At 50.5% G+C, this 27,942-nt stretch overlaps 1 protein-coding gene across 1 annotated transcript; it reads left to right on the plus strand.

Moving 5' to 3' along the window:
• Window positions 1-5,318: 5,318 nt before the first annotated feature.
• On the plus strand, window positions 5,319-27,942 carry PVR (PVR cell adhesion molecule). The gene is made up of 8 exons (XM_030797408.1): window positions 5,319-5,670; window positions 8,561-8,908; window positions 11,115-11,411; window positions 15,222-15,339; window positions 19,587-19,735; window positions 20,579-20,740; window positions 23,110-23,141; window positions 23,562-27,942. The coding sequence occupies exons 1-8, from the start codon at window positions 5,595-5,597 to the stop codon at window positions 23,616-23,618; spliced, it is 1,239 nt and encodes a 412-aa protein (XP_030653268.1). The 5' UTR covers window positions 5,319-5,594; the 3' UTR covers window positions 23,619-27,942.

The following is a 27,942-nucleotide window of genomic DNA, read 5'->3' on the forward strand; positions in this document are numbered from 1 at the left end:
CTACTTGGGAGGCTGAAGCATGAGAATCACTTGAACCCAGGAGGCAGAGGTTGCAGTGAACCAAGATTGTGCCACTGCACTTCAGCCTGGGCAACAGAGCAAGACTCTGCCAAAAATAAAAAAATTTTAAAAATTGTTTAAAGAGCAGCCAGGTCTCCATAGTGATAATTGTCAGGCATTGCACCAAAGAGCTTTAATGCGTTATTCTCAAACAGTCCTCCCACCTCAGCCTGCCAAAGTGCTGAGATTTCAGGTTTGAGCCACTGTGCCATGCTATGCCCATTTTTCAGATGAAGAATCATAAGCCCCAGGAGACATCAATAATAATTGCTGCCATTTGTTGAGCAGCTAAATAAATAACTTTTTAAACCATATAATTTCTTTCTTTTTTTTTTTTTTTTTTTTTTTTGAGACAGGGTCTCACTCTGTTGCCCAGACTGGAGTGCAGTAGCACGACCTTGGCTCACCGCAACCTCCACTTCAAGTGATTCAGCCTCCCAAGTAGCTGGGATTACAGGTGTACACCACTACCACCCAGCTAATTTTTGTATTTTTAGTACAGACGGGGTTTCACCATGTTGGCCAGGCTGGTCTTGAACTCCTGACCTCAAAAGTGTGGGGGAAAGAGAGATCAGACTGCTACTGTGTCTGTGTAGAAAAAGGAAGACATGAGAAACTCCATTTTGATCTGTACTAAGAAAAATTCTTCTGCCTTGAGATGCTGTTAATCTGTAACCCTAGCCCCAACCCTGGGCTCGCAGAAGCGTGTGCTGTACTGACTCAAGGTTTAATGGATTTAGGGCTGGGCAGGATGTGCTTTGGTAAAAATGTGTTTGCAGGCAGTATGCTTGGTAAAAGTCATTGCCACTCTCCAGTCTCGAGTAACCAGGGACACAATGCACTGTGGAAGGCCGCAGGGACCTCTGCCCAAGAGAGCCTGGGCATTGTCCAAGGTTTCCCCCACCGTGACAGCCTGAGAGATGGCCTCGTGGGAAGGGAAAGACCTGACCGTCCTCCAGCCTGACACCTGTAAAGGGTCTGTGCTGAGGAGAAGTAGTGAAAGAGGAAGGCCTCTTTGCAATTGAGATAAGAGGAGGGCATCTGTCTCTTGCTCGTCCCTGGGAATGGAATATCTCGGTGTAAAACCCAATCGTACATTCTATTTACTGAGATAGGAGAAAACTGCTTTATGGCTGGAGGTGAGACATGCTGGCAGCAATACTGCTCTTTACTGCACTGAGATGTTTGTGTAAAGTCACACATAAATCTGGCCTACGTGCACATCCAGGCACAGCACCTTTGTTTAAATTTATCTATGACACAGAGTCCTTTGCTCACCTGTTTTCCTGCTGACCCCCTCCCCACCATTACCCTATAGTCCTGCCACATTCCCCTCACCGAGATAGTAGGGATAGTGATCAATAAATACTGAGGGAACTCAGAGACCAGTGCCGGTGCAGGTCCTCATTTGCTGAGCGCCAATCCCATGGGCCCACTTTTCTTCCTCTATACTTTGTCTCTGTGTCTTATTTCTTTTCTCAGTCTCTCATCTCCACCTTGTGAGAAATACTCAGAGGTGTGGAGGGGCAGGCCCCCTTCAAAATGATCAACCCACCTCAGCCTCCCAAAGTGCTGGGATTACAGGCATGAGCCACCATGCCCAGCCACATATAACTTATTTCTAAATAACTTATTTAACTAGCACCGCATGTTTTTATGACCCCCTATTTTATGGATGAGAAAAAAGAGGCAAGAGAAGCGATACCAGTTGCTTAGGATTGCCAGCTACCAATTAGTGGAAGCAGAATTTGAACCAAGGGAGTCTCTGGAGCCCTCGTTCCCAATCTCCTCTTCTTCCTCTCCATGTCTTTCTCTCTTTCTCCTCCTGCTCCCAGGCCTCCTACATCACACCCTTCTGGACAAAGCTTCGCATCTGACATTTTCTTTTTTAGGGTGGACAGAGTCTCACTCTGTCACCCAGGCTGGAGTGCCGTGGTGCAATCATGGCTCACTGCAGCCTCAAACTCTTGGGCTTGAGGGCTCCTCCAGCCTCAGCCTCCCAAGTAGCTGGGACTATGGGCATGTGCCGCCACACCTGGCTAATTTTTTAATTTTTTGTAGAGATACGGGGGATGGGGGCATATCTGAAATTTTTAAACCTTCCCTGACTGCCGTGAGCATTTATGGGTAGAAGCCACTCCACGCCCTTACTTTGCTGGCATGGATGCTGGACAGCAATTTGGCAACATCCCCTAGACCACAAATGTGCATAGCCTTTGGCCCAGCAAATCGGCTTCTGGGAATAAATATGACAGATACTGTCACATACATGGGAAATGCCATGGACACGATGACCCAGGGAAGCACAGTTTGCAAGTACGAAAGGGCTGGAAACACCCAAAAAGCCCATCCCCTGAAGACAGTTTCAAAAATGATGGGGCATTCATGTAATGGAATAGTACACATTTGTGAATGAATGAGGTAGCTCAATATATCTGCCTATGGGAAAATCACCAAGATATGTTGCTAAGTGAAAAACAGAAAGAGACAGAATAATGCTACCATTTTATTTTTTAATGGGAGAGGGAAGAATAAGGAAATGGATTCATATGTGCTTAATTACACAAGCTTCTTGGTGATCCTTTTGGATCCAGAAGTTTGAAAACCACAGCATCAAGAGGATGCCCATTGGGCATGGTGGCTCACGCCTGTAATCCCAGCACTTTGGGAGGCTGAGGAGGGTGGATTGCCTAAGTTCAGAAGTTCGAGACCAGCCTGGCCAACATGGTGAAACCCCATCTCTACTAAAAGCACAAAAAAATTAGCTGAGTATGGTGGTGCAGGCCTGTAATTCCAGCTATTTGGGAGGCAGAGGCTGCCTGGGAGGCAGAGGCTGCCGTGAGCCGAGATCATGCCATTGCACTCCAGCCTAGGAGACAGAGCAAGACTCTGTCTCAAAACAAACACACAAAAAATTAAGATGCCCATTGGAGATCTCCATTCACTATTTTATCAGATGATATTTCAGCACTTGAGTGAAGAAAATGTCTACAACTGGTCCAAACACTCAAGGAATTTAGACTTTTGACAGAGAAACACACAGAAGCAAGCAGATATGCCCCGAACCAAACTTGCTTTTTCTTCTAAGCCTGTTTCTTCAGAGCAGCCTCTGACCCTCCAGGGCCCTGAGAGGAGTCCCTGGAGCCACAGGAGCTTGGGAGCCCAGAGAGGTGGGGGAACCCCAGATGGTGACAGCATCGTCAAGAGGAGGAACATAATGATGGCCACAGATTCCCAATTTGGAAATAACTCAGCAAAACAACAGTGACAGAAAATTCAGATATTTCCAAGAGACTAGCCTCCATATTTCCATTTAGAAATTCACCTACATACATCCAGGGTGAGAGACCCCAAGCATCAGATGTGTCATACACAAGCATCAGATCCAAGTTAGAGAGGGCACCCGGGGACAGAAACCTCCAAGCCAGCCAAAAGCCAAAGGAAGGATTTTACAAAAAGATACAGGAATGTGGGGCCGGGCACAGTGGCTCATGCCTGTAATCCTAGCACTTCGGGAGGCCAAGGTGGGAGGATCGCTTGCGGCCAGGAATTCAAGACCAGCCTGAGCAACATAGCGAGACCCTATCTCTACAACAAATTTAAAAACTAGCTGGGCGTGATCGCATATGCCTGTGGTCCCAACTACCCAGGAGGCTGAGGCAGGAGTTGAGCCCAGGAGGTGGAGGCTGCAATGAGCAATGATGGCGCCACTGCACTCCAGCCTCAGTGAAATAGTAAGACCCTGTCTAAAAAAGATAATAAAAATAAAAAGGATATAAACATGTCAGAGAACAGGGACCAGAGCTGTTAGTTGGCCTCATGGAGACCCTGGCCAGGACAGACACCTCTGGGGACCAGGAAGTCTCTCAGGTTCTATCTCTGAGGGTTTGGCTCTCTGAGTCTCTCTGTCACCTCTCACTTCTCTCTCATCTCGCTCTGTCTATGCTGTGTCTCTATCTGTTTCAATCTCTCTCTGTCTCTGTCTCCCAGCCCTTATCTCTGAGTGTGTCTCTCTGTTTCTCTCTCATTTCTCTCTCTCTCTCTTTCTCTCTCCCTCCCTCCCTCCTCCCCTCTCCCTACTGCAGGTTGGTCTATAACCCTTATCTTCCCCAGACCTGATGGAGTTCTGGTATTAATCTGTTTATGGTCGGTTTCCCTCCACTAGAACACAGTCTTCATTAAAGGCAGAGATTTTTGTCTGTCTTATTTTCTGCTGTATACCCAGTGCCTGGGATACTGGCTGGCTCAATAAATACACACTGAGTGAAGAATGAATGAATGACCATTCTCATCAACATTATTATTTGATGGCAACTGTAAAGCAACAATAATAATAATTGTCACTGCCACTGCTGCTATTGTTGGTATATCTGCTTTTTATTTAGTACAAACTGTATCCCCGAAATTGAGCTAAGCAGTTTCTTAAGTTTTACAGACCACGCTGTGAGGTAAGTACTGTTAGTATGCCCTTTTTTCTTTTTTTTTTGAGACGCAGTCTTGCTCTGTTGCCTAGGCTGGAGTGCAGAGGCCCGATCTTGGGTCACTGCAACCTCCACCTCCCAGGTTCAAGTGATTTTCCTGTCTCAGCCTCCCTAGTAGCTGGGATTACAGGCATGTGCCACCATGATGGCTAATTTTTGTATTTTTAGTAAAGATGGGTTTTTGCCATGTTGGCCAGGCTGGTCTTGAACTCCTGACCTCAGGTGATCCTCCTGCCTCGGCCTCCCAAAGTTCTAGGATTACAGGCGTCAGCCACTGCACCTGCTCCCCCAGCCCCCAACTTTTTTTTTTTTTTTTTTTTGAGACAGGTCTGGCTCTGTCACCCAAGCTGTAGTGCGGTGGTGCGATGGTGGCTCACTGCAGCCTCTAACTCCTGGGCTCACACAGTCCTCCTGCCTCAGCCTCCCAAAGTGCTGGAATTCAGGCCTGAGCCACCACGCCCTACTATGCCCATTTTTCAGATAAAGAATCTGAGGGCCCTCGAGGAGAAACCACTTGCCCAACATGAGCCCAGGTCTTGTCTGACCCCAAAGCCCATGGGAAGTTTAGGCTGCGTGGAAGGACAGCCTGGTGGGCTCAGGATCTGTCCCATCACGAGTTGGAACCTCAGCTCTGCCACTCGGCAACCGCGAGCCGTTAGTAAGTTGCTGAATCTCTCCGCGTGCCCCCGTTTCCTCGCCTGGAATGTGTGCGACCTCACATGGGAAGCCGCCTCTTCTAGTGCGCACCGAGGGAGCGAGCGCGAGTTTGCGGCGAGACTGAGCGCCGGGAGAGACCTGCGCAGGCGCAGGCGCGCGGGGAGGGCCAGCCTGGGTGGGACTGGCCGCCAACTCCCGTCCGCTCCAGTCACTGGTCTGGAGCTTGAAGAAGTGGGTATTCCCCTTCCCACCCCAGGCACTGGCGGAGCGGCCCCCCGGGGATTCCAGGACCTGAGTTCCGGGAGCTGGACTCGCAGCGGCCACGGCAGAGCGAGCGGGCGCCGGGAAGCGAGAAGGAGACGCCCGCCGGAGGCCCAGCTGCCCAGAGCAACTGGCATGGCCCAAGCCATGGCCGCCGCGTGGCTGCTGCTGGTGGCGCTACTGGTGCTGTCCTGGCCGTCCCCAGGAACCGGTGAGTGACCCCCGCGCAGTCCGGTGGCCCCTGTCTGGCTCCCAGCTGCGCATCCAGGCCGGGTACTCGGCCCCCTGGGTTCCCGAAGATGACGGCGCCGCCCGGCGCCACCCACCCCCCATCTCTGCCCCGGGGTTGGAAGGAACACGGTGCGAGGGCAGGACCGTCCTCTTGGCCACCCGGAGAGCGGTCGGAGTTGGGTTTAGAACTTCCTTGAAATTGGCAGGAAAACGGAGCGAGGGCAGGACCCTCCTCTTAGCCACCCGGGTAGCGGTCGGAGTTAGGTACAGAAATTCCTCGAAATTGGCAGCAACACGGGGTGGGCACAAGACCCTCCTCTGGGCCCCTCGGAAAGGGGATGGAGTTGGGTGCGGAAATATCCCAAAAAGGCAAGTGAATCTCGGAAAAGCAGCAGATGGTGACTCATGCCGGATTACCTTACCGAGGTTCCTGCTCAGCCTACCCAGGCCATAACCCAGCAGCCTGCTGGCGGGCTGGGTGTGGACGGAGAGGATGGTTGATGTTGGGGAGGAGGACAGTGGGTGACACTTGACACCATTCATTACCCCTCTGACCCCCAATGTCTGATTCCAAGGGCCTGGCCATTCATTCATTCTTTCATTCTTTTTTTTTTTTTTTTTTTTGAGACAGCCTCACTCCATCACCCAGGCTGGAGTGCAGTGTCCTGCCCTTGGCTCACTGCAACCTCCTCCTCCCGAGTTCAAGCGATTCCACTGCTTCAGCCTCCCGAGTAGCTCAGATTACAGACATGCGCCACTATGCCTGGCTAATATTTTTGTATTTTTAGTAGAGACAGGATTTCACCATGTTGGCCAGGCTGGTCTCAAACTCCTGATAAATATATATATTATGTATTATTATTATATATTATATATAATATAATAATATATAATATAATGTAATATATAATATATATTATGTATTATTATATAATTGATAATATATTATATAATAACATATTTCTTAATAAGTATATATTAAATATATATAACATATATATTATTTATATAATAAATAATATATATTTATTATACATTTAAAGAGTAAATAAATATTTTGTTATTTATTTATATATTTTGTATATATCTATAGTGTGTGTGTGCGTGTATGTGTGTGTGTGTATGAGAGAGAGAGACAGGGCCTTGCTTTGTTGCCCAGGCTGGAGTGCAGTGGTACAATCCCAGCTCATTGCAAACTCGACTTCCCAGGCTCAAGCGATCCTCTCACTGTGGCTTCTGGAGTAGCTGGGATTATAGGTGCTCACCACCACACCTGGCTAATTTTTTTGTATTTTTGGTAGAGATAGGGTTTCGCTATTCTGCCGAGGCTGATTGCAGCCAAGCACAGTGGCTCATGCCTGTAATCCCAACACTTTGGGAGGCTGTGGTGGGAGGATCACTTGAGCTTAGGAATTCAAAACCAGCCTGGGTAATATGGCAAGACCCTATCTCTACAAACATAATTAAATAAAAATTTAAAAATAAAAAAGAATGCATAGGACCATGTTTATTAGCGTCAATAAGCGCTGTCACATGTTGAGGACCTACTATGTGCTAGGGCCCTTAGTAGAAAGATTTTTATATAGGACCTGGGGGATTAGAGGTCAGTCTCTGACCACCCTAGTTCAAATCCCACCTCTGCCACTAAACCTCTGTATGACTTGGAGGACACTATACTCTGTGTCAGTTTCCCTGTCTGTAAAATGATGTTAACAGTAGTGCTTGCCTCAGGGGGGCTATTTGAGGATTAAATGCCAAGATATATGTGAAGCACCCAGAATAGCCCCTGATCTGTGTCAGCACCCTGTGAGTGTCCACTGTTCTAAGTCTCATTTTACAAACTAGGAAAAAGAATCAGAGAGGTTAAGTAGCCAGCCTGAAGCTTCACAGCAGAAAACTGAAGGGACCCAAAACTCCTGGGCTATCATTGCCTTCCTCTCGTGCCTCGATCCCCCACATTCTTCCGACCAGGACCCACCCAGAGTAATAATGCAGCGTGTCATGGATTTGAAGACCCAGGATTTCTCCCAGTTTTCTACATTGGGGATATTCTAACCCCTAATGGCAAGTTGTGCTGTAAATGACGAGTCATGGTATGTGAAACCTACCACACTGGTGTGATGAAAAAGTTCTGGGCCAGGTGTGGTGGCTCATACCTGTAATCCCAGCACTTTGGGAGGCCAAGTGGGAGGATCACTTGAGGTCAGGAGTTCAAGACCAGCCTGGCCAATATGGTGAAACCCCATCTCTGCTAAAAAAAAAAAAATACAAAAAAATTACCGGGTGTGGTGGTGGGAGCCTGTCATCCCAGCTACGCGGAAAGCTGAGGCAGGAGAACCACTTGAACCCCGGAGGCAGAGCTTGCAGTGAGCAGAGATTGCACCACTGCACTCCACCTGGGTGACAGAGCGAGACTCCGTCTCAAAAAAAAGAGAAGAAAAGAAAAAGTTCTGGAGCTATATAGTGGTAACGGTTGCACAATATCGTGAAATGTACATAGTGCCACTGAACTGTATGCTTTAAATGGCTTCAATGGTAAATTTAGTTTTTTAGCCACAATATTTACCACAATTTTTTAAATCGATATTGAGATTGAGGGAAATACGGTAATAATAGAAGAAATATGGTAATAAATAGCCAAAGTGAAGGAGCACGACCAAGTTGCAGACCATCCCAGACGCCCTTACCCTCCTCGCCTGCCATGACCCCAACTAGTGCCCCAGTCCCCCCTCCCCCCACACCCCACCGTCCACCAGGGCTCCAGGGCCCCAGCGTGCAAGTGCACGCCCAGGTGCCCGGGCTCCTGGAGCCCCTCCCTGTCTAGCCCAAGATCGCCCGGGGTCTGACACCTTCTCTTCGGTTCTCCGCAGGGGACGTCGTCGTGCAGGCGCCCACCCAGGTGCCCGGCTTCTTGGGCGACTCCGTGACGCTGCCCTGCTACCTACAGGTGCCCAGAATGGAGGTGACGCACGTGTCACAGCTGACTTGGGCGCGGCATGGTGAATCTGGCAGCACGGCCGTCTTCCACCAAACGCAGGGCCCCAGCTATTCGGAGTCCAAACGGCTGGAATTCGTGGCCGCCAGACTGGGCGCGGAGCTGCGGGATGCCTCGCTGAGGATGTTCGGGTTGCGCGTCGAGGATGAAGGCAACTACACCTGCCTGTTCGTCACGTTCCCGCAGGGCAGCAGGAGCGTGGATATCTGGCTCCGAGTGCTTGGTGAGCAGGGGATTTTGGGGAGGCTGAATGAAAGGCGGAGACTTGGGAGGATCAGGGAAGGTGGCAACGAGCGAGCGGGGAGGCCTGGGACGGAGGGAGATTCCCTCCACAGCAGATTCCCTGGGGACAAAAGGAGGGGGCAGCGCAAAGATGGGGGGTGGGGTGGGGGGAGGTGAGTGGCGGGAGGGGCTGCAGGGCAGGAAGACAGCAGAGATCTCAGGGAGTAAGGACCAAGCCTGGGATCAGAACACCCTGAGGGAGGGGGAGGGGTATCTTGGAAAGGGAGCTGGGAGGGAACTGGGAAGGAAGGGAGGAGGCCTGGGTGGCCTCTTCTGGGTCCCTCCTTTCCTCATCTGTAAAAGAGTTGGTGACAATAGCATCACCCTTGGAAAGCTGTCCTGAGTGTCATCACTGCCTAGGAAAGAGTCTGTCTGCCCCCTTGGACTGTGTACCCATGAGGGCAGAACCAGGGCTATTTTGGTCACTGCTGGGCCCCAGCACTTTCCACCAAACAATATTTATTGAGCACTTATTATGTGCCATTCTAAGAGCTTTACCTGCATATTCTCATTGCCTATGATACCCTCATTATCCCCTGTCGACAGACAAGGAAACTGAGGCACAGACTTGCCCAAGACCAAAGGTGCAGCCTTAGGGCAGTGGCACTTCACCGCTGGCACATGTGAGCCCCTTAGAGCTGTTGGTTACTGTTACTTTATTTGGTAAAGAAGGAGAAAGTTGAAACAGACAGACAGGAAAGCAAGGATCCTGATACCCAAAAGAGGACGGGATCATGCTTTCATTTTCATGAGCTCCATGAAGCCCTCCTCTTGGAACTTGAGCGAGAAGTCTCTGTGCCTCAGTTTCCTCATCTGTGGGATAGGGATCACCGTGAGGATTCAAAAAAACTGACCCTTTTTTTTGTTTTTTTGAGACAGTTTAGCTCTGTCGCCCAGGCTGGAGTGCAGTGGTGTGATCGTAGTAGGTCCTCACTGCAGCCGGGAACTCCTGGGCTCAAGGGATGTTCCCACCCTCCCTGTAGCTAGAATTACAGGAATGTGCCACCACGCCCAACTTGTTTTCTGTTTTGTTCTGTGTTTTTTTAAGCTTATATGCCGAGAACTATTCTAGGCCTGTGCATGAGAAACTCATGAAATGTCAAGAGCTTGGAACTGTGCCTAGCACACAATACCCAACCAAAGGCAGCTCTTGTGACTCCAGCAAGCCTGGGATTCCAGGTATCATGGTTTAGGATGAGGGTAAAACAGAAAGTGAGTCAAGTTAAGGAGAAATCTTCAGTAAATAATACAGGTAATGATGGGGAAGGAAGTTCCAGGTTTGGGAATCACCAGGATGATGATTAAGAGATGGTCAAGGTGGTTTTGGAGTCAGACAGACTTTATGTGAAAACCCAGCTCTGCTGCTTACAGCTGTGTGACTGTGGGCAAGTCACTTCCCTTCTCAACTTCAGGGCTCAGGCTTCCTCTCCTCCACTGAGCCCCAGACTAGGATAACCCCCTTTGGGTTTCCCCTTCCCAGCCCTGCCCTCTCCAAGTCATCACTGCCTAGGAAAGAGTCTGTCTGCCCCCTTGGACTGTGTACCCATGAGGGCAGAACCAGGGATATTTTGGTCACTGCTGGGCTCCAGCACTTTCCACCAAACAATATTTACTGAGCACTTATTATGTGCCATTCTAAGAGCTTTACCTGCATATTCTCATTGCCTATGATACCATCATTATCCCCTGTCGACAGAAAAGGAAACTGAGGCACAGACTTGCCCAAGACCAACACAGCTGGGGTTTAAACCATGCCATCCTGTATCCTTTTTTTGTTTGTTTGTTTGAGACAGAATCTCTCTCTGTCGCCCAGGCTGGAGAGCAGTGGCACAATCTCAGCTCACTGCAACCTCCGCCTCCCGAGTTCAAGCAATTCTCTGGCCTCAGCCTCCCAAGTAACTGGGATTACTGGCGTGTGCCACCATACCCTGGCTAATTTTTAGTAGAGACAGTTTCCCCATGTTGGCCAGGCTGGTCTCGAACTCCTGACCTCAAGTGATCCACCCACCTCAGGCCCCCAAAGTTCTGGGATTATAGGCGTGAGCCACCCCACCCAGCAACCATGCCATCCTGTACCCTTAATGAATGCCCCCTTCTACCACGGAGGTGTTCATTGAATGACCTATTGCTTTGGTTCCTCTTCCCAGCCAAGCCCCAGAACACAGCTGAGGTTCAGAAGGTGCAGCTCACCGGAGAGCCGGTGCCCGTGGCCCGCTGTGTCTCCACAGGGGGTCGCCCGCCGGCCCAAATCACCTGGCGCTCAGACCTGGGCGGGATGCCCAATACAAGCCAGGTGCCAGGGTTCCTGTCTGGCACAGTCACTGTCACCAGCCTCTGGATTTTGGTGCCCTCAAGCCAGGTGGACGGCAAGAGTGTGACCTGCAAGGTGGAGCACGAGAGCTTTGAGAAGCCTCAGCTGCTGACTGTGAACCTCACCGTGTACTGTGAGTGTGCCCAAGTCAGCGATGGCAAGAACCCCTGCCAGGCTGCCCCCACCACTGTCTACACTGACTCCCCAAGGCACTGTAGGCGTTGCTTCCATCATCTGCACCGGCTCCCCTGACTCCTATCTACACGACCCACCCCCATTGTCTGCACCAGCTCCCCTGGGCCATAAACAACACCGTCCCTATTGTCTACACCAGTTTACTTGGGCCATAGTCAATGCTGGTACCCAGATCGTCTGCCCTGGCTCCTCTAGCTGCTGTCTGCACGGATACCTGACACTCTGTTGACTCCCTTGAGCACAGTCTACACTGCCCCTAAACTGCCTACACCCACTTCCCCAGGCAAGTATCCACAATCACCCTCCCCACATTGCTACACTGGTTCTCCTGGCCACGATCAACACTGCCTCCCTTATTGTCTACACCCCCTCCCTTGTCCTTTTCTTTCTTTCTTTCTTCTTTTCTTTTTTTTTAAATAGAGTCTCACTCTGTCACCCAGGCTGCAGTACAGTGGCACGGTCTCGGCTCACTGTAACCTCTGCCTCCCAAGTTCAGGTGGTTCTCCTATCTCAGCCTCCCAAATAGCTGGGATTAAAGGTGCACACCACCACACCTGGCTAATTTTTGTATTTTTAGTAGAGACAGGGTTTCACCACGTTGGCCAGGCTGGTCTCGAACTCCTGACCTCAGGTGATCTGCCTGCCTCGGCCTCCCAAAGTGTGCTGGAATTACAGGCATGAGCCACTGTGCCCGGCTTTTTTTTTTTTTTTTTTCCTTTGGACAGGGTCCCGCTCTGTCACCCAGGCTGGAGTGTAGGGGCATGATCATGGCTCCTACAGCCTCAACCTTCCAGGCTCAAGCAATCCTTCTCCCTAAGCCTCCCAAGTAACTGGGACTACAGGTGCAGCCACCATGCCCAGCTAATTTTACAATTTTTTTCTAGAGAGAGTTTTGCTATGTTGCCCAGGCTGGTGTCAAACTCCTAGGCTCAAGTGATCATCTCACCTCAGTCTCCCGAAGTGCTGAGATTACAGGTGTGAGCCACTGCACCTGGCCCCTTGTCCATTTTCTGTGCTGCCTTACCATTGTCTACCCTGGCTCTCCTGGGCCACAGACAGCACTAACCCCATTGTCTACACCACCTATTTCGGCCACCAGCTGTGGGGTGTTTTCACTGTCTCCCATGGTGTCTACACTGGCTCCTATGACCACTGTCTACATAAACACCCCACTTTTTCTACACTGGTTCTCCTAGGCACTCTCTAAAGTGCCCCCCGACACTGTCTACACTGACTCCCTGGAGAACTGTCTGCATTCACCTCCCACATTGTATCAACCAGTTCCCCTGAGCCACGATCGACTGTCTCCGCCGGGTGCTAGTTGCATTGATCTTCCCACATTGTTTGTGCTTGCTCCCCTAAGCAGTGTCTGCAGAGTCCCCCAGTGTAGTCTCCATGCTCCTCTGCCCAATATTGTCTACACTGGCTCATCTACAGGCTATCCAGTCTCACCCCACATCACCACACTGGCCTCCTTGTGCTCTGTCTGCACAGCCCCCTGACAGCATCTGTCCTGGTTCTCCTGCACAGCGTTACCTCCACCAGCTCCCTCACGGCATCATTGACATTGACACCCACACATTTATCTCCACTGACAGCCCCAGGACTCTCTAACCACTGCTGTCTAACAGAAATAGCATGCAAGCTGCATATAGGATTTTAAATTCTCCAGCAGCCACCCCATTAAAAATTTAAAAGAAAGAGTCCAGGCACGGTGGCTCACGCCTGTAATCCCAGCACTTTGGGAGGCCGAGGCAGGTGGATCACCTGAGGTCAGGCATTCAAGACCAGCCTGATCAATGTGGTGAAACTCCATCTTTACTAAAAAATACAAAAATTAGCCAGGCATGGTGGCGGGTGCCTGTAATCCCAGCTACTCGGGAGGCTGAGGCAGGAGAATCACTTGAACCTGGGAGGCAGAGGTTGCAGTGAGCGAGATCGCGCCATTGCACTCCAGCCTGGGCAACAGAGCAAGACTCCGTCTCAAAAACAAAAAAAGAAAAAAACAAGAAAAGAAAGAGAAGAAATTTATTTGTTTATTTATTTATCTATTTATTTATTTGAGACGGGGTCTTACTCTGTCACCCAGACTGGAGTGCAGTGGCACAGCTCACTGCAGCCTCAACCTCGTGGGCTTAAGTGATCCTCCCACCTCAGCCTCAGTCTCCTGAGTAGCTGGAACTACAGGCATGTGACACCATGACCAGCCAATTTTTGTTTTTGTTTGTGTTTTTTTGTTTTGTGATGAAGTCTTGCTCTGTCACCCAGGCTAGAGTGCAGTGGCGCGATCTCGACTCACTGCAGCCTCCGCCTCTCGGGTTCAAGCGATTCTCCTGCCTCAGCCTCCCAAGTAGCTGGGATTACAAGCCCTGGCCACAGTGCCCAGCTAATTTTTGTATTTGTGGTAGAGATGGCATTTCACCATGTTGGCCAGGCTGGTCTCAAACTCCTGACCTCATGATCCACCCACCTTGGCCTCCCAAAGTGCTGGGATTACAGACGTGAACCACCGCACCCGGCCTATTTTTATTTTTTCTGGAGACAGGATCTCCCTATGTTGCCCAGGCTGGTCTCGAACTTCTGGGCTCAAGTGATCCTCCTGCCCCAACCTCCCAAGGTACTGGGATTACAGGCATGAGCCACTGTGCCTGGCCAAAATTAATTTTAATAATTGCCTTTACTTACCCCAATATACCCAAAATATTATTTCAACTTGTAATTGTTTTTTTTTTTTTTAATTATTCTTGAGATCTTTCCCATTTATTTTGTCCTAGTAAAGCCTTTGAAATATGGTGTGTGTTTCGGCCTGGCTGTATTTCGAGTGCGCGCTAGTCACATGTGGCCAGGAGGTGCCATATTGGACAGCACAGATCTAGACTAAGCTCCCACATCGTCTACACTGGCTCATTCAAATACTGTCTACACACACACACACACAGAGCCTGTCTTAATTTCGTCAGCTCCCGCGGACACACTCTCTATGTGGGGGTGATCTCACCCCCACCACAACATTTTCAACACTGGCCCGACAATATAGCATCTGCTGTAATATTCCAACCCCCTGTCTACACTGAGCCCATCAGTAATATCCACACAAACTCTTCTAGGCATCATTCATACTGTTCCTCCCACCATTGTCTATACTGCTTACTCCCCGCCAGGCAATTGGTACACAGATTCCCTCAGGTACTGTCTATACTGGAGTCCCTCAACACTGTCACTGGGTCTGAGTGAGGGGGAGATCTATACTGACTCCTACCCCTCGCTCCTGAAAAAAACCCTGTCCCATTGGCCTGCCCCCCGAGGACACTGAAAGGTCTTCGCTGTCAATCACGTCTGGGATGGCTGAGCAGCAGCCAAGAGCAGGGTTATCCAAGACTCTTTCCCACAGGACTTGTCAGAGCCTTGAATACACTGCTGTGTGTTATGAGTGGTCATTGCCTATGAGTGAGAAAAGGAGGAGGCCTTTTCCTGCAGGACACCCAAGACATGCCTGGTCCAGGCTACCCAGGAAAGCTAGTGGAGAAAAGCAGGTCCTCGGAAGCCCTCTCCATGTCCCCACTGACCAAGGATTCCCAGGCTTCTGCTGTCTGCGGCACACCATCTACCTAGACTCCTCCTAGGCCTCTCCAGCTCCCGCTGTTTTCCAAATATCCCCAGGCCTTTTCCTGCAGTGTCGTGAATCCCACGTAGCCCCAGGCCCCCCAAAGGCTCCCAGTCTCTGAACCTCTGTGTCCATTTCCTGCAGACCCCCCAGAGGTATCCATCTCTGGCTATGATAACAACTGGTACCTCGGCCAGAATGAGGCCACCCTGACCTGCGACGCTCGCAGCAACCCAGAGCCCACAGGCTATAACTGGAGCACGTGAGTCCTGGGTCTCAGGGAGGAGGGGCTGGGGGTCTGGACCCCTGGGACTGAGGGAGGAGGGGCTGGGGGCCTGGACCCCTGGGTCTGAGGGAGGAGGGGCTGGGGGCCTGGACCCCTGGGTCTGAGGGCAGAGGGGCTGGGGGTCTGGACCCCTGGGTCTGAGGGAGGAGGGGCTGGGGGCCTGGACCCCTGGGTCTGAGGGAAGAGGGGCTGGGGTCTGGACCCCTGGGTCTGAGGGAGGAGGGGCTGGGGGCCTGGACCCCTGGGTCTGAGGGAGGGGGGGAGGGGCTGGGGAGGGGGGGGGGGGTCTGGACCCTGGGCTGAGGGGAGGGGGGGGGGGGCTGGGGGGGGGCCTGGACCCCTGGGTCTGAGGGAGAGGGGCTGGGGGTCTGGACCCTGGGTCTGAGGGAGGAGGGGCTGGGGGCCTGGACCCCTGGGTCTGAGGGAGGAGAGGCTGGGAGCCTGGACTGCTGGGTCTGAGGGAAGAGGGGCTGGGGGTCTGGACCCTGGGTCTGAGGGAGGAGGGGCTGGGGGTCTGGACCCCTGGGTCTGAGGGAGGAGGGGCTGGGGGTCTGGACCCTGGGACTGAGGAGGAGGGGCTGGGGGCTGGGGGGGGCCTGGACCCCTGGGTCTGAAGGAGAGGCTGGGAGCCTGGACTGCTGGGTCTGAGGGAAGAGGGGCTGGGGGTCTGGACCCCTGGGACTGAGGAAGGAGGGGCTGGGCCTGGACCCCTGGGTCTGAGGGAAGAGGGGCTGGGGGTCTGGACCCCTGGGTCTGAGGGAGAAGAGGCTGGGAGCCTGGACCCCTGGGTCTGAGGCAGGACGGACTGGGGCCTGGACTCCTGGTCTAAGAGAGGAGGGGGATTCAGAGAAGAAAAAAAGAGAAGGAGGTTGACTTCGGGCCCCCCAGTGGGGGGCGTCCCTGTTTTGACATCTCTGTTTTGCAGTTGAGGTGTTTGGCAGGTGGTTGAATCCTGGCCGGTGGATGCACCTGCTTTTTGGGGTGTGCCTGCTCTGTGCCCTGTACTTCCCCCGAATCCCACGTGACCCCATGCTGTGCACAGTCAGTAGCTGTTGCCCTGCCCAGGTTAAAGACCAGCCACAAGAGGGCAGAAGCGGCCCTTGAATCCGCGCCTGGCTCCAAAGCTGGTCCTCCGCCTCTTAGCCAAGCTTGTCTAACCTGCAGGCCGCATAATTTGTAAACTTTCTTAAAACATGAGACTTTTTTTTTTTGCGAATTTTTTTAGCTCATTAGCTATCGTTAGTGTTAGTGTATTTTATGTATGACCCAAGACAGTTCTTCCAGTGTGGCCTGGGGAAGCCAAAAGATTGGACACCCCCACTCTAGACTGTAACCACCTCACCCTCACCGTCTCCTTGTGTAACCTACTTGGTTACCTCTGGACGGAGCAAGTACTATCCCCATTGTCTAGATGAGAAAGTTGAGGCTCACAGATTTCCCCAGATTCATACTGAGGCTGAGGTCAAGAGCAAGGTAAGAAAAAGGCAAAGAGATAATACATAATTTTATAATATATAATTTTACATAAATTACATAATTTTACTGAACCGCCTTTTTTTTTTTCTAAGAAGGATCTCTCGCCGAGGCTGGAGTGCAGTAGCATGATCATAGCTCACTGCAGTCTGGACCTCCCTGGGCTCAGGTGATCCTCCCACCTCCAGCCTCCTGAGTAGCTGGGACTACAGGCACACGCCACCACGCTCAGCTAATTTTGTTGTATTTTTTTTGCAGAGACAGGGTTTCGCCACATTGCCCAGGCTGGTCTCCAACTCCTGGGCTCAAGCAGTCAACCCACCTTAGCCTCCTAAAGTGCTGGGATTATAGGCGTGAGCCACCTTGCCCAGCCTTAGGTCTTTTTCCTTATTACAAAAATAACTTGTGTCCACTGTAGAAATATGAAACAATTTAGTTATGAGCAAAAAGAAGAAAGTAGTGCCTATAGTCAAGTGTACCCAGCCACCTCCAGAAATACCCAGTGACCCCTTATTATACATCCTTCTGTCTTTTTTCTCTCTGTTTCTAAACAAAGACTGGAATTATGCTGTACATATAATTTTGAAACTTTTCATCTATCTTGTGAATACCTTTCCATGTCAAAGCACATAGATCCACAACTCCATTTTCCCCCACGTTGTATTAGGAAGACTGTCAAACATACAGAAAAATCATAGGAATTTTCCAGTGAACACATAAGATTCCACTACGTGGATTCCCCCACTAACATTTTACTGTGCTTGCTTTATCACGTTTCTGTGATTCCTTCAGTCCCTCTATTCATCCATCAATCATATTATGCATTTCAGAGCACCCCCAGCTCCCCTGCTTTTTTTTTTTTTTTTTTTTTTGAGACAGGGCCTCACTCTGTTGCTCAGGCTGTAGTGCAGTGGCTCAATCACAGCTCACTGCAGCCTTGAATTCCTGGGCTCAAGCGATCCTCCAGCTTCAGCCTCCCAGATAGCTGGGACTACAGGCACACACCACCACGCCTGGCTAACCTGGCCCCTTTTTTAATGTTGCTGGAATTCCACCACTTTAAAAAAAAAAATTTAAAGAATAGAGACAGGATCTCACTATGTTGCCCAGGCTGGTCTTGAACTCCTGTACTCAAGCAGTCCTCTCACCTGGGCCTCCCAAAGGGCAGGGAAGGGATTCCAACATATGTGGATGTCATCAGTTATTTAACCAGTCCCTAGTAGAGGACACAGATGTCATTTTCCATTTTCAACTCTGCAAATGCCATGGTGGTGACCATACCCACTGGTCATTTGTTAGCAGTTGTCCGTGGAAGGAATTGCCGGTCAAAGGTTTTCAACTGGTGTGATGGTGCCTTTACTGTCCTGCCTCAAAGCACCACAATTCAAGCTCTTGAGCCAGATAGCTGCGTTTGCATCCCAGCTCTGCAGAGCACCCAAAGCCTGATGCTTCCATCTCCTCCACCTCTGTTCATTAAACCAGTGTTCCTTGACTACTTACTGTGTGCCGGGTACAATTAACCAACATACGTTGGTCGATAAAACAGACCAAATTTCCTCCCCATATAGAGCTTCCATTCTAGTGGTGAAAGAAACAAGAAGCAAGATAAAGTCATAAAGTGTGTAGTGTGTGTGCAATGGTGATAAATACCATAGAGAAGATAAAGCAGAGAAGAGAATGGGACTGGGCACCGTGGCTCATACCTGTAATCTCAGCACTTTGGGAGGCAGAGATGGTAGGATCACTTGAGGCTAGGAGTTCGAGACCAGCCTGGCCAACATGGCGAAACCCCATCTCTACCAAAAAAGATACAAAAATTGGCCGGGTGTGGTGGCATGCACCTGTAGTCCCAGCTACTCAGGAGGCTGAGGTGGAAAGATTCCATGCACCCAGGAGGTGGAGGTTGCAGTGAGTCAAGATGGTGCCACTGCACTCCAGCCTGGGTGACAGAGTGAGACGCTGTCTCAAAAAAAAAAATAAATAAAAAGAGAAGGGGATGGGAAGGGTGATCATCACAGTTGAAACAGGGTGGCCAAGTGAGGTGTTACTAAGGTGACATCCCAGCAGAGGCCTGAAGGAGATGAGGGTGAGCTCTGCGGGTACCTAGGGGGGAAAGCATTCCGGCAGAGGGAACAGCATGGGCAAACCCATTTCTATCCATCGGTCCCTGCATAAGCAAACCCTGGACACCTAACTGGAGAGTTTGAGGACCAACAAGGAGGCCACGGTGGATGCAGAGGCGGGAGCAAAGGGGAGAGTAATGGAAAACGTGGGCCGAGGTAGCAGGGGCCAGATCACGTGGGGCCTGTGACACGCGAAGACTTCGGTTTAACTCTGAGCCAGGCTGAGCCGCCAGAGGGTACTGAGCCGAGGGACGGGAACTGACTTAGGGTTCACAGGCGACCTCTGGTGGCCATGTGGGGAACAGACGAGGAGGCGAGGGCAGAAACGGAGCCCAGCGTGGAGGCGGCTGCTGGGGGCCGGGATGCACAGCGCCAGAGCAGGGAGGTAGCCGTGGAAGCCCTGAGGAGCGGTGGGATTCTGGACAGATCTTAAGGCGGGGCCGACATGATTGGCTAATGGGTTGGGTGTGGGCATGAGAGGAAGGGAAGAGTCGGGGGGGCCTCCAGAGTTGCTCTCCGCTTATGCTGTAGAGGGCGTGAGGGTTTCTGGGCACGTAGTGAGTGCTCAATCACTGTCCCTCCGGAGCTGCAGCAGAAGCCACCTCCTCACCTTTCTGTCTCTCCCAGGACCATGGGTCCCCTGCCACCCTTTGCTGTGGCCCAGGGCGCCCAGCTGCTGATCCGTCCTGTGGACAAACCAATCAACACAACCTTAATCTGCAACGTCACCAATGCCCTAGGAGCTCGCCAGGCAGAACTGACCGTCCAGGTCAAAGGTGAGGAACTCCCTGGGTGGGGAGAACAGGGACCAAAGGAAGAGGTCGAGGCAGGGTTCCCTCTCTAATGCTCTCTGGCTCCCATCCTTCTCCTAAGCCTTCTCACAAAAGGACCAGTGGGGCCAGCTTTACTCCCGTGTTAACTCCATACCTATACCACTGGTACCGTTGTTCAGCTGCCTGGATACACTCCCTCCACACACACAGGTTGGGATAGATGTGGAATCCCTCTCTCTCAGGGACTCAGGCCTTTCCAAATGTATTAGGCAGACCTCTATCAATTGCAATTGACAGAAACACAACTCAAAGTAGTCTAAGCAAACAAACAAACAAACAAACGAAACAGGACTTTATGGAAAATTCACCTTCAGGTATTGTTAGATCCAGGGGCTCCAACCATGTAACCCAGGAACTTTTATTTTATACATCTCTTGTCTCTGCTTTTCGTTATACTGGCTTTATTCTCAGGCAGGCTCTGAAGCAAGATGGCCCTCAGCAGCAACAGGCTCACATCCTACCAGAATAGCAACAGCAGGAGAAAAAACACACCACTTTCAATAACTGTAGCCAAAGTCCCAGGGCTGGCTCTCATTGGCCCAGCTTAGGCCACAGCCCAGCTATGAACCAATCATAGCAGCCAGGGAGAATGGAATGTTCTGATTGGCCAGGCCTGTGTCAAAGTCCCATTCTAGGAACCAGAGGGTGGGATCCAGTTCACCTGAATTAAATAGACTGAGGCAAGTGGAGTGGTGGCTCCCTAAAGAAATTCGAGATGCCATTTCAAGAATGAGGGATAAACCCCAAGAGCTTCCTTACCTAAGTATCTGTTTCCTTCTCTTTCAGAGGGACCTCCCAGTGAGCACTCAGGCATGTCCAGTAAGGACATCACCGTCCTGATTCTGGGAATCGCGATTTCTCTGATCCTGCTGCTGGGGATCGGGTTTTGTTGCTATCGGTTCAGACGTTCCCGTGAGTTCCTTTGGCACCGTCATCTGTCTCCCTCGAGTGAGCATCACCAGATTTGCCGTAATCGAGCACCTACTATGTGCTGGGCTCTGTGCTGAGTCCTTCCCGTGTGCCTCTCACTGAATCTTCACCCCACTGCCATGAGGTTTCCCCCATTTGACCGATGAGGGTGCAGAGCCAGGGAGTCTCATTCACTGGTTCATTGATTACATTTACAAATATTATTTACAGAGTGGGAGAAGAGCGTATAGAGCCTTAAGGCGGTGGTAGGGACTTTGGAATTTAATTCAGGTGATGTGGGAGTCCCTGCCAGATGGATGGAGGGTGAAATAATGCTTAACCCCTCAGCCTTACTCCATCTGCCTTGTTCAGGAGTGACTCCTAGGAGGAGATGGCAGGAACTGGCTTAGCTCTAAAAGGGTCTGATGCTGTCACACTTCAAGAGATTTGCACAGGCCGTTCCCCTGCCTGGAGCACCCTCCCATGGCTCCTTCTGGAGAAGTGCGCCAGCTAATTCTGTAATCAGAGGAACGATATTTTGCTGAGCACTGTCTACGTGCCACTTTGTATGTATAACCCCCTCGATTTTAATTTTTTATTATTATTTACTTATTTATTTTTGAGACAGGCTGTCACTCTGTCGCCCAGGCTGGAGTGCAGTGGCGCGATCTCAGCTCACTGTAGCCTCCACTTCCCGGGTTCAAGCAATTCTCATGCCTCAGCCTCCTGAGTAGCTGGGATTACAGGCATGCACCACCATGCCCAGCTAATTTTTGTATTTTTAGGAGAGACAGGGTTTTGCCATGTTGGCCAGGCTGGTCTCAAACTCCTGGCCTCCTGTGATCCACCCGCCTCAGCCTCCCAAAGTGCTGGGATTACAGGTGTGAGCCACCACACCCGGCCTGTACAATCTCCTTGAATGCTCACAACCACCCAGCAAAGTGCTTCTCCCGTGAGCCCCATGTTACAGAGGAGGAAGTATTTGCTTTGAGAGATGAAGTTACCTGCCAGTGGTCAAACAGCTGGAAAGTGGTCGATGGGGAGAAAAAGCCAGATCTTTGACTACCAAGCTTTTCCCTCAACCACTAAACAGATCTGCTCCCTTACATCCTGGGCGGATGCTGCCTCGTCCAGGAAGCCCTCCCTGACCCCCAAGCATGGGCCAAGCATCCACTAGGCTCTCCCATTCCAGCCTTGCCCATTCTGGGTCATCACTGTGGGGGACTTGTTTGTCTTCCCCAGTGGACTGTGAGCCCCTAGAGAGCAGACCTGAGGCTGTCACTGTTGTGACTATGTCCCCAGGACCACCTACCACTGGGCCGGGCATAAAAGAGGCACTCGAGGAAGTGTTTGCTGAGTGATTCAATGTGTCAACTCCAGAGCCAAACTGCCTGTATCTGGGCCCTAAAGCTACTGCTTGATTAGTGATGTCACCATAGGCAAATAGCTTAATCTGTATGACTCAGTTTCCTCATCTGTAAAATGGGGTGACGGTACCTAATAATACAGTAAAGCACTTAACACAGCAGGTGGCACATTGTAAGCCACATACTGGGTATATATTAGCTGTGATTGTTATTGCTATTATTACTATTATTGTTATTATTAACATAAACTGCACAACAGCAGGCATTTTTTTTTTTTTTTTTTTTTGAGACAAGATCTCACTCTGTTGCCCGGACTGGAGAAGTGCAGTGGTGTGATCTTGGCTTACTGCAGCCTCAACCTCCCAGGCTCAGGTGATTCTCCCACCTCAGCCTCTCGAGTAGCTGGGATTATAGGCATGCATTCCCATGCCTGGCTAATTTTTTATATTTTTAGTAGAGATGGAGTTTCGCTGTGTTGCCCAAGCTAGTCTCAAACTCCTAGACTCCAGCAGTCCACCCACCTCAGCCTCACAGAGTGCTGGAATTATAGGTGTGAGCCACCATGCCTGGCCAAGAGCAGGCATTTTTATCTGTTTTGTTCACAGCAGTGTCCCCAGCACCTAGAATGTACCTGGCACAAAGTAGACATTTACCATTTGCTGAATACTACTACTATTTGCTAAATAAACCCCTGTTGAATAGTCTAGGAACTGAAACACAGAGAGGTTAAGTCACTTGTCCAAGTTCACACAGCTCCTAAAGAACAGAGATAGAATTTGAACCCATCCATCTGGTTCTAGAGCCCAGGCTCGATATTTATGGATATTTAATAACCAAGTGAATAACTGGATGATCAGATCCTTAAAGAGCACACCCGCCATCCCTGTCTGACACATGTGTACACCATTAAGGGAAATGGCACCCCCATGTAATAGCAGAGGCAGAACTTGACATTTTCAGGGCCCTGACACCCAGGCATGTCTTCTTCCCATGCTTCCCAGCATTATTCCTTCCTGACGACTTCCCCTCCTATTTCCCCAGGTAATGAGCATGCCAGCGCCTCGGCTAATGGGGTAAGTGCCACGTTGGAGCTAAGAAGGGCGTGGGGTCTGCACGAACTACAGACCAGACGTCTTCAGATGCCCACGGCCTGGCCTCAGGAGCCTGGGTCTTTTCTCCTGTTGCCTTGAGCAGCATTTCCCAACCCTTCCTGCTGGGCGGAATCCCCTGTAGAGTTTGCTAAGACGCAGCCCCAGACAGTCTGGTCTGTGATGGGGCCGGGGAATCTGCATTTTAATATCCGCTCCCTCCCCCCCAATCCCCGCCCCCTCAATTCTACCCATGGCCACACACCTTGAGAAGCCTCTATCCCTGGCTTCCAGGGATAGAGGAGGGGATGGGCCTGCAGTTCTTTGCACATTGGGCTTCAGTGGGAAGATGTTTGATTTTGTTCAAAAGAGCCCCAAGGCTAAAGTTTGAAAACCCTCTTCTAGCACGTCTCCTATTCAGCTGTGAGCAGAGAGGATCCACAGACAGAGGGCACAAGGTGACAGCATCAGGACTGAGAGGGGAGAGGGACTGGAGCTGGCAAGGACATGGGCCTCCAGAGTTGGACCCCACCCCAGTGGATGAAGACCGCCTCCAAAGAGACCACCCTCCCTCCCTGTGCCAGACCTCAAAACAAGGGGGGCAGGTGCAAGTTCAGAGGTCTCCAAGACCACCCTCTGTTCATTTGCTAGAAGGACTCACTAGACTCAGGAAAGCTGTTAGGCTCACAGTTACAGTTTATTACAGTAAAAGGACAGAGATTAAGATCAGCAAAGGGACCGAGGTGCACAGCACACGTTCCAGGACAGATGAGGCGCCAGCTTCCAGCTGCCCTCTCCCAGTGGAGCCATATAGGCAGCACCTGATTCTCACAGCAACATGTGACAACATGCAAGAAGTACTGCCAAAGAGAGCAGCTCACTCGAGATCTTCGTGTCCAGAGTTTTTTGTTTGTCTTGAGACAGGATCTGGCTCTGTTGGCAGACTGGAGTATGGTGGTGGGATCACAGTTCATTGCAGCCTTGACTTCTCAACTCCAAGTCATCCTCCCACCTCAGCCTCCTGAGTAGCTACGACTACAGGTATGTGCCACCACGTCTGGCTAATCTTTTTATTATTTGTAGAGTCGAGGTCTCCCTGTGTTGCCCAGGCTGGTCTTGAACTCTTGGCTTCAAGTGATACTTCTGCCTTGGCCTCCCAAAGTGCTGAATTAAGCAGCTCACCATCCACACGGCTGACCTCATACATCAAGCCAATACCGTGTGGCCCAAGACCCCCACCATAAATCACATCACTAGCATGAACCACCCAGAGTGGCCCAAGACTCTCAGATCAGCTACCAGGCAGGATATTCCAAGGGCTTACAGATGAATGCCCAGGAGCCGAGGATAAAGGGCCCGATCTTTCTTTGGGCAAGGTTAAGCCTTTACTGCATAGCAGACCACACAGAAGGGTGTGGATCACCAGAGAATTTCGGTAAAAATTTGGCCTCTGGCCTTGAGCTTCTAAATCTCTGTATCTGTCAGATCTCTGTGGTTACAAGAAACAGCCACTGACCCTGGTCACCAGAGGCTGCAATTCAGGCCACAAGCAGCTGCCTGGGGGGTGTCCAAGGAGCCGAGAAAACTACTAGATGTGAACTTGAAGAAGGTTGTCAGCTGCAGCCACTTTCTGCCAGCATCTGCAGCCAGCAAGCTGGGACTGGCAGGAAATAACCCACAAAAGAAGCAAATGCTTTTTCCAACACAAGGGGGAAGGGATGCAGCGGGAGGCAGCGCCGCAGTTGCTCAGGACACGCTCCTATAGGACCAAGATGGATGTGACCCAAGACCCAGGAGGCCCAGCTGCTCGGTGCAACTGACAAGTTAAAAAGGTCTATGATCTTGAGGGCAGACACCAGAATTCCTCTTATAAAGAAAAGCTTTTGGGAAGATACCTTGAGGGAGAGAAGACTTTGGGCCAAGATGCTAAATGGGAATGCAATGTTTGAGCTGCTCTGCAAGAGAAAATAAGCAGGACGGAGGATTTGCTCTGGACAGAGATGGAAGAACAGGGAACAGAGAAGTGTGGGGAAGAGATAGGAACCAGCAGGATGGCAGGGGCAAAGGGCTCAAGGGTGAGGAGGCCGGTGGGACCCCACAGAGTTGAGGAGACAAAGAAACATTGGTTGCTTTGGTGGCACATAAGCTCCTTGTCTGTCTCCTGCGCCCAGAATCTCATTAAAGTTTATTTATTGTACCTCCAGTGGCTGTGTGCAATGGGGTCTCTTGTGGAAATCAAGGAGCAGACAGGTTTCATGTGTACTGTCACCACATGGGATGGAACCAGAGGCATGGAAGCAAGACGCTAAATGAAGAGGGCCGTAAGGGCTGGGATTCCCAGGCACCTTAGGAACAGCTTGTCTTTTTTTTTTCCTCTCCAAAAAAAATGTTTAAGAGACGGTGTCTACTGTCACCCAGGCTGGAGTGCAGTGGCACAATCATAGCTCATTGCAGCCTCTAACTCCGGGGCTCAGGCAATCCTCCCACCTCAGCCTCCCAAGTAGCTGTGACCACAGGTGCCCCTCACCATGCCAAGCTAATTTTTTTAATTAGATAGTACATAAACTTCCCAAAATTAGAAGTTATAAAAAGACATGAGGGATCCATTCTAATTTGTGTTTGGAGTATAATGGTCCAGCTCCATTCTTTTGCACGTGGATATCCAGTTTTACACAACACTGTGAATGTAATGAATGCCACTGAATCATACACTCAAAAATAGCTAAAATGGCAAATTTTCTGTTATCTCTTTTTAACCACCATTTTTGAAAATTAATTATACCAAAAAACCATTGAATAGTACAGTTTATTTATTTATTTATTATTTGTTTATTTATTTATTTATTTTAGAAACAGAGTCTCACTTTGTTGCCCAGGCTGGAGTGCAGTGGCGTGATCATGGCTCATTGCAGCCTCGACCTGCTGGGCTCAGGCGATCCTTCCATGTCAGCCTCCCGAGTAGCTGGGACTATAGGTGGGCGCCACCCCACCTGGCTAAATTTCTTTTTAACTTTTGTAGAGATGGGCATCTTGCTATGTGCCTAGGCTGGCCTGGAACTCCTGGACTCAAGTGCTCCTCCTGCCTCGGCCTCCTAAAGTGCTGGGATTACAGATGTGAGCCACCGCGCCCGCCCTGGACCTTACTTTCGTTGCTCAGTTTCTGGTAATTCAGAGAGTACCTCCTTAGTTGTTCTACACCCACCTCATATTCTATGGGAGGGATGCACAGGGCTTTTATAACGAGGCCCCTAAGGACAGGCATTTGTATCATTTCCAGCCTTTTACGATTACAATGTTGTAGTGAATAACTTTACACACTGTCATTTATTTTACTTATCTTTTTTTTATTTTAGAGGCAGAAATCTTGCCATCTTGCCCAGGCTGGTCTCAAACTCCTGGGCTCAAACAATCCTCCTGCCTTGGCCTCCTAAAGTACTGGGATTTATAGGCATAAGCCACCGTGCCTGGCCAATGCACACTGTCATTTAGCTCATGTTGACACCTGAGTGTAGGTCACACTCCTGGAGGTGGAATTGCTGGGCCAAAGAGTATGTTTCTTGTCATTGTGATAGATATTGACAAATGAACCCTCACAGAAGTTGTGCTGAGTTCTGTTCCCACCAGCAACGTAGGTGATGACCTTTTTCTGGAGGGAGGGGGCATCCTTGGAGTCCACAGAGCCAGGAATGGAGAGTTGACCCAGAATTTTGGTATAGGTGTTGTATAAACTTACAGTAAGGTTAAGAAAACCGCAACTATCCATATCAGAGACTTGGCGGGGGGCAGGGTATGATGGAGATCATAAAGAGGCTAAAACACTCCACACCCTCCCTCTGCATTGCTCCTGCATGGGAGTCGGGAATCTTTTCAGGTTGATATGATCTCACCTTGAGGAGCTGTGAGGTCCCAGAAGCCTCTGGGTTGCAGATTGCTTGGGGTGAAAATGCCTGTGCTACTGAAATCTAACTTTTTAAAAAAAATTATGAGCTGGGCGCAGTGGCTCACGCCTGTAATCCCAGCATTTTGGGAGGCTGCAGCGGGTGGATCACTTGAGGTAAGGCGTTCAAGACCAGCTCATAGTGAAACCGTGTCTCTACAAAAAAAAATTAGCCGGGCGTGGTGGTGCATGCTTGTAATCCCAGCTACTCAGAAGGCTGAGGTGGGAGAATCCCTTCAACCCGGAGGTGGAGGCTGCAGTAAGCCATGATCCAGTCACTGCACTCCAGCCTGGGTGACAAGAGCGAGACTCTGTCTCAAAAAAAAAAAAAAAAAAAAAGAACTGGATTGTCTGGCTCTACTCCGGGCACGGCGTGCAGGGCCCAGTTCTGCTGCTCTGCTGTTTGTTCTGCTTTCCTCCACGTATTGGCATCACCCTCTGGTGCCAAGATGGCTGCTGCATTCCGGGCATCACATCCAGAATCAGACCCAGAGAAGCTGCCCATCCCTACCTGGGTGAGCTTTGTAGGAACGAAAAACCGCACCCAGCAGCAGAAACCTCACCCAGCAGCGTCTTTTCCGGTCTCATTCACCAGCGCCGCCCACCGCTCAACCAATCCCTGGCCAAAAGAATGGGACCGCCTGGAAGGCTGGACCAATCAGGACCTGCCCTCTGGGGCTGGGGAGAGGCCCGGATGAAGGCTGCAGGACAGGATGGAATCCTAGACTTATGTTACCAGCAGTGACTACCTCTGTCTGGGTGGTTGAAACATGTTTGAATTTTATTCTCTTTTAAGTACTGTCTAAAAGTTCTGCAATAAACCTTGACTCTTCTTTTAATAATGCAAAA

Source organism: Nomascus leucogenys, chromosome 17, assembly GCF_006542625.1.
Source record: "Nomascus leucogenys isolate Asia chromosome 17, Asia_NLE_v1, whole genome shotgun sequence".
In the NCBI taxonomy this organism is placed as follows: Eukaryota; Metazoa; Chordata; class Mammalia; order Primates; family Hylobatidae; genus Nomascus; species Nomascus leucogenys.

Coding starts and splice junctions, on each gene's coding strand:
- PVR (XM_030797408.1), top strand. CDS start 5,595: ATGGCCCAAGCCATGGCCGCCGCGTGGCTGCTGCTGGTGGCGCTACTG. Junction 19,736..20,578: donor ACTGACCGTCCAGGTCAAAG/GTGAGGAACTCC, acceptor CTTCTCTTTCAG/AGGGACCTCCCAGTGAGCAC. Junction 23,142..23,561: donor CCAGCGCCTCGGCTAATGGG/GTAAGTGCCACG, acceptor ACCCTCTTCTAG/CACGTCTCCTATTCAGCTGT.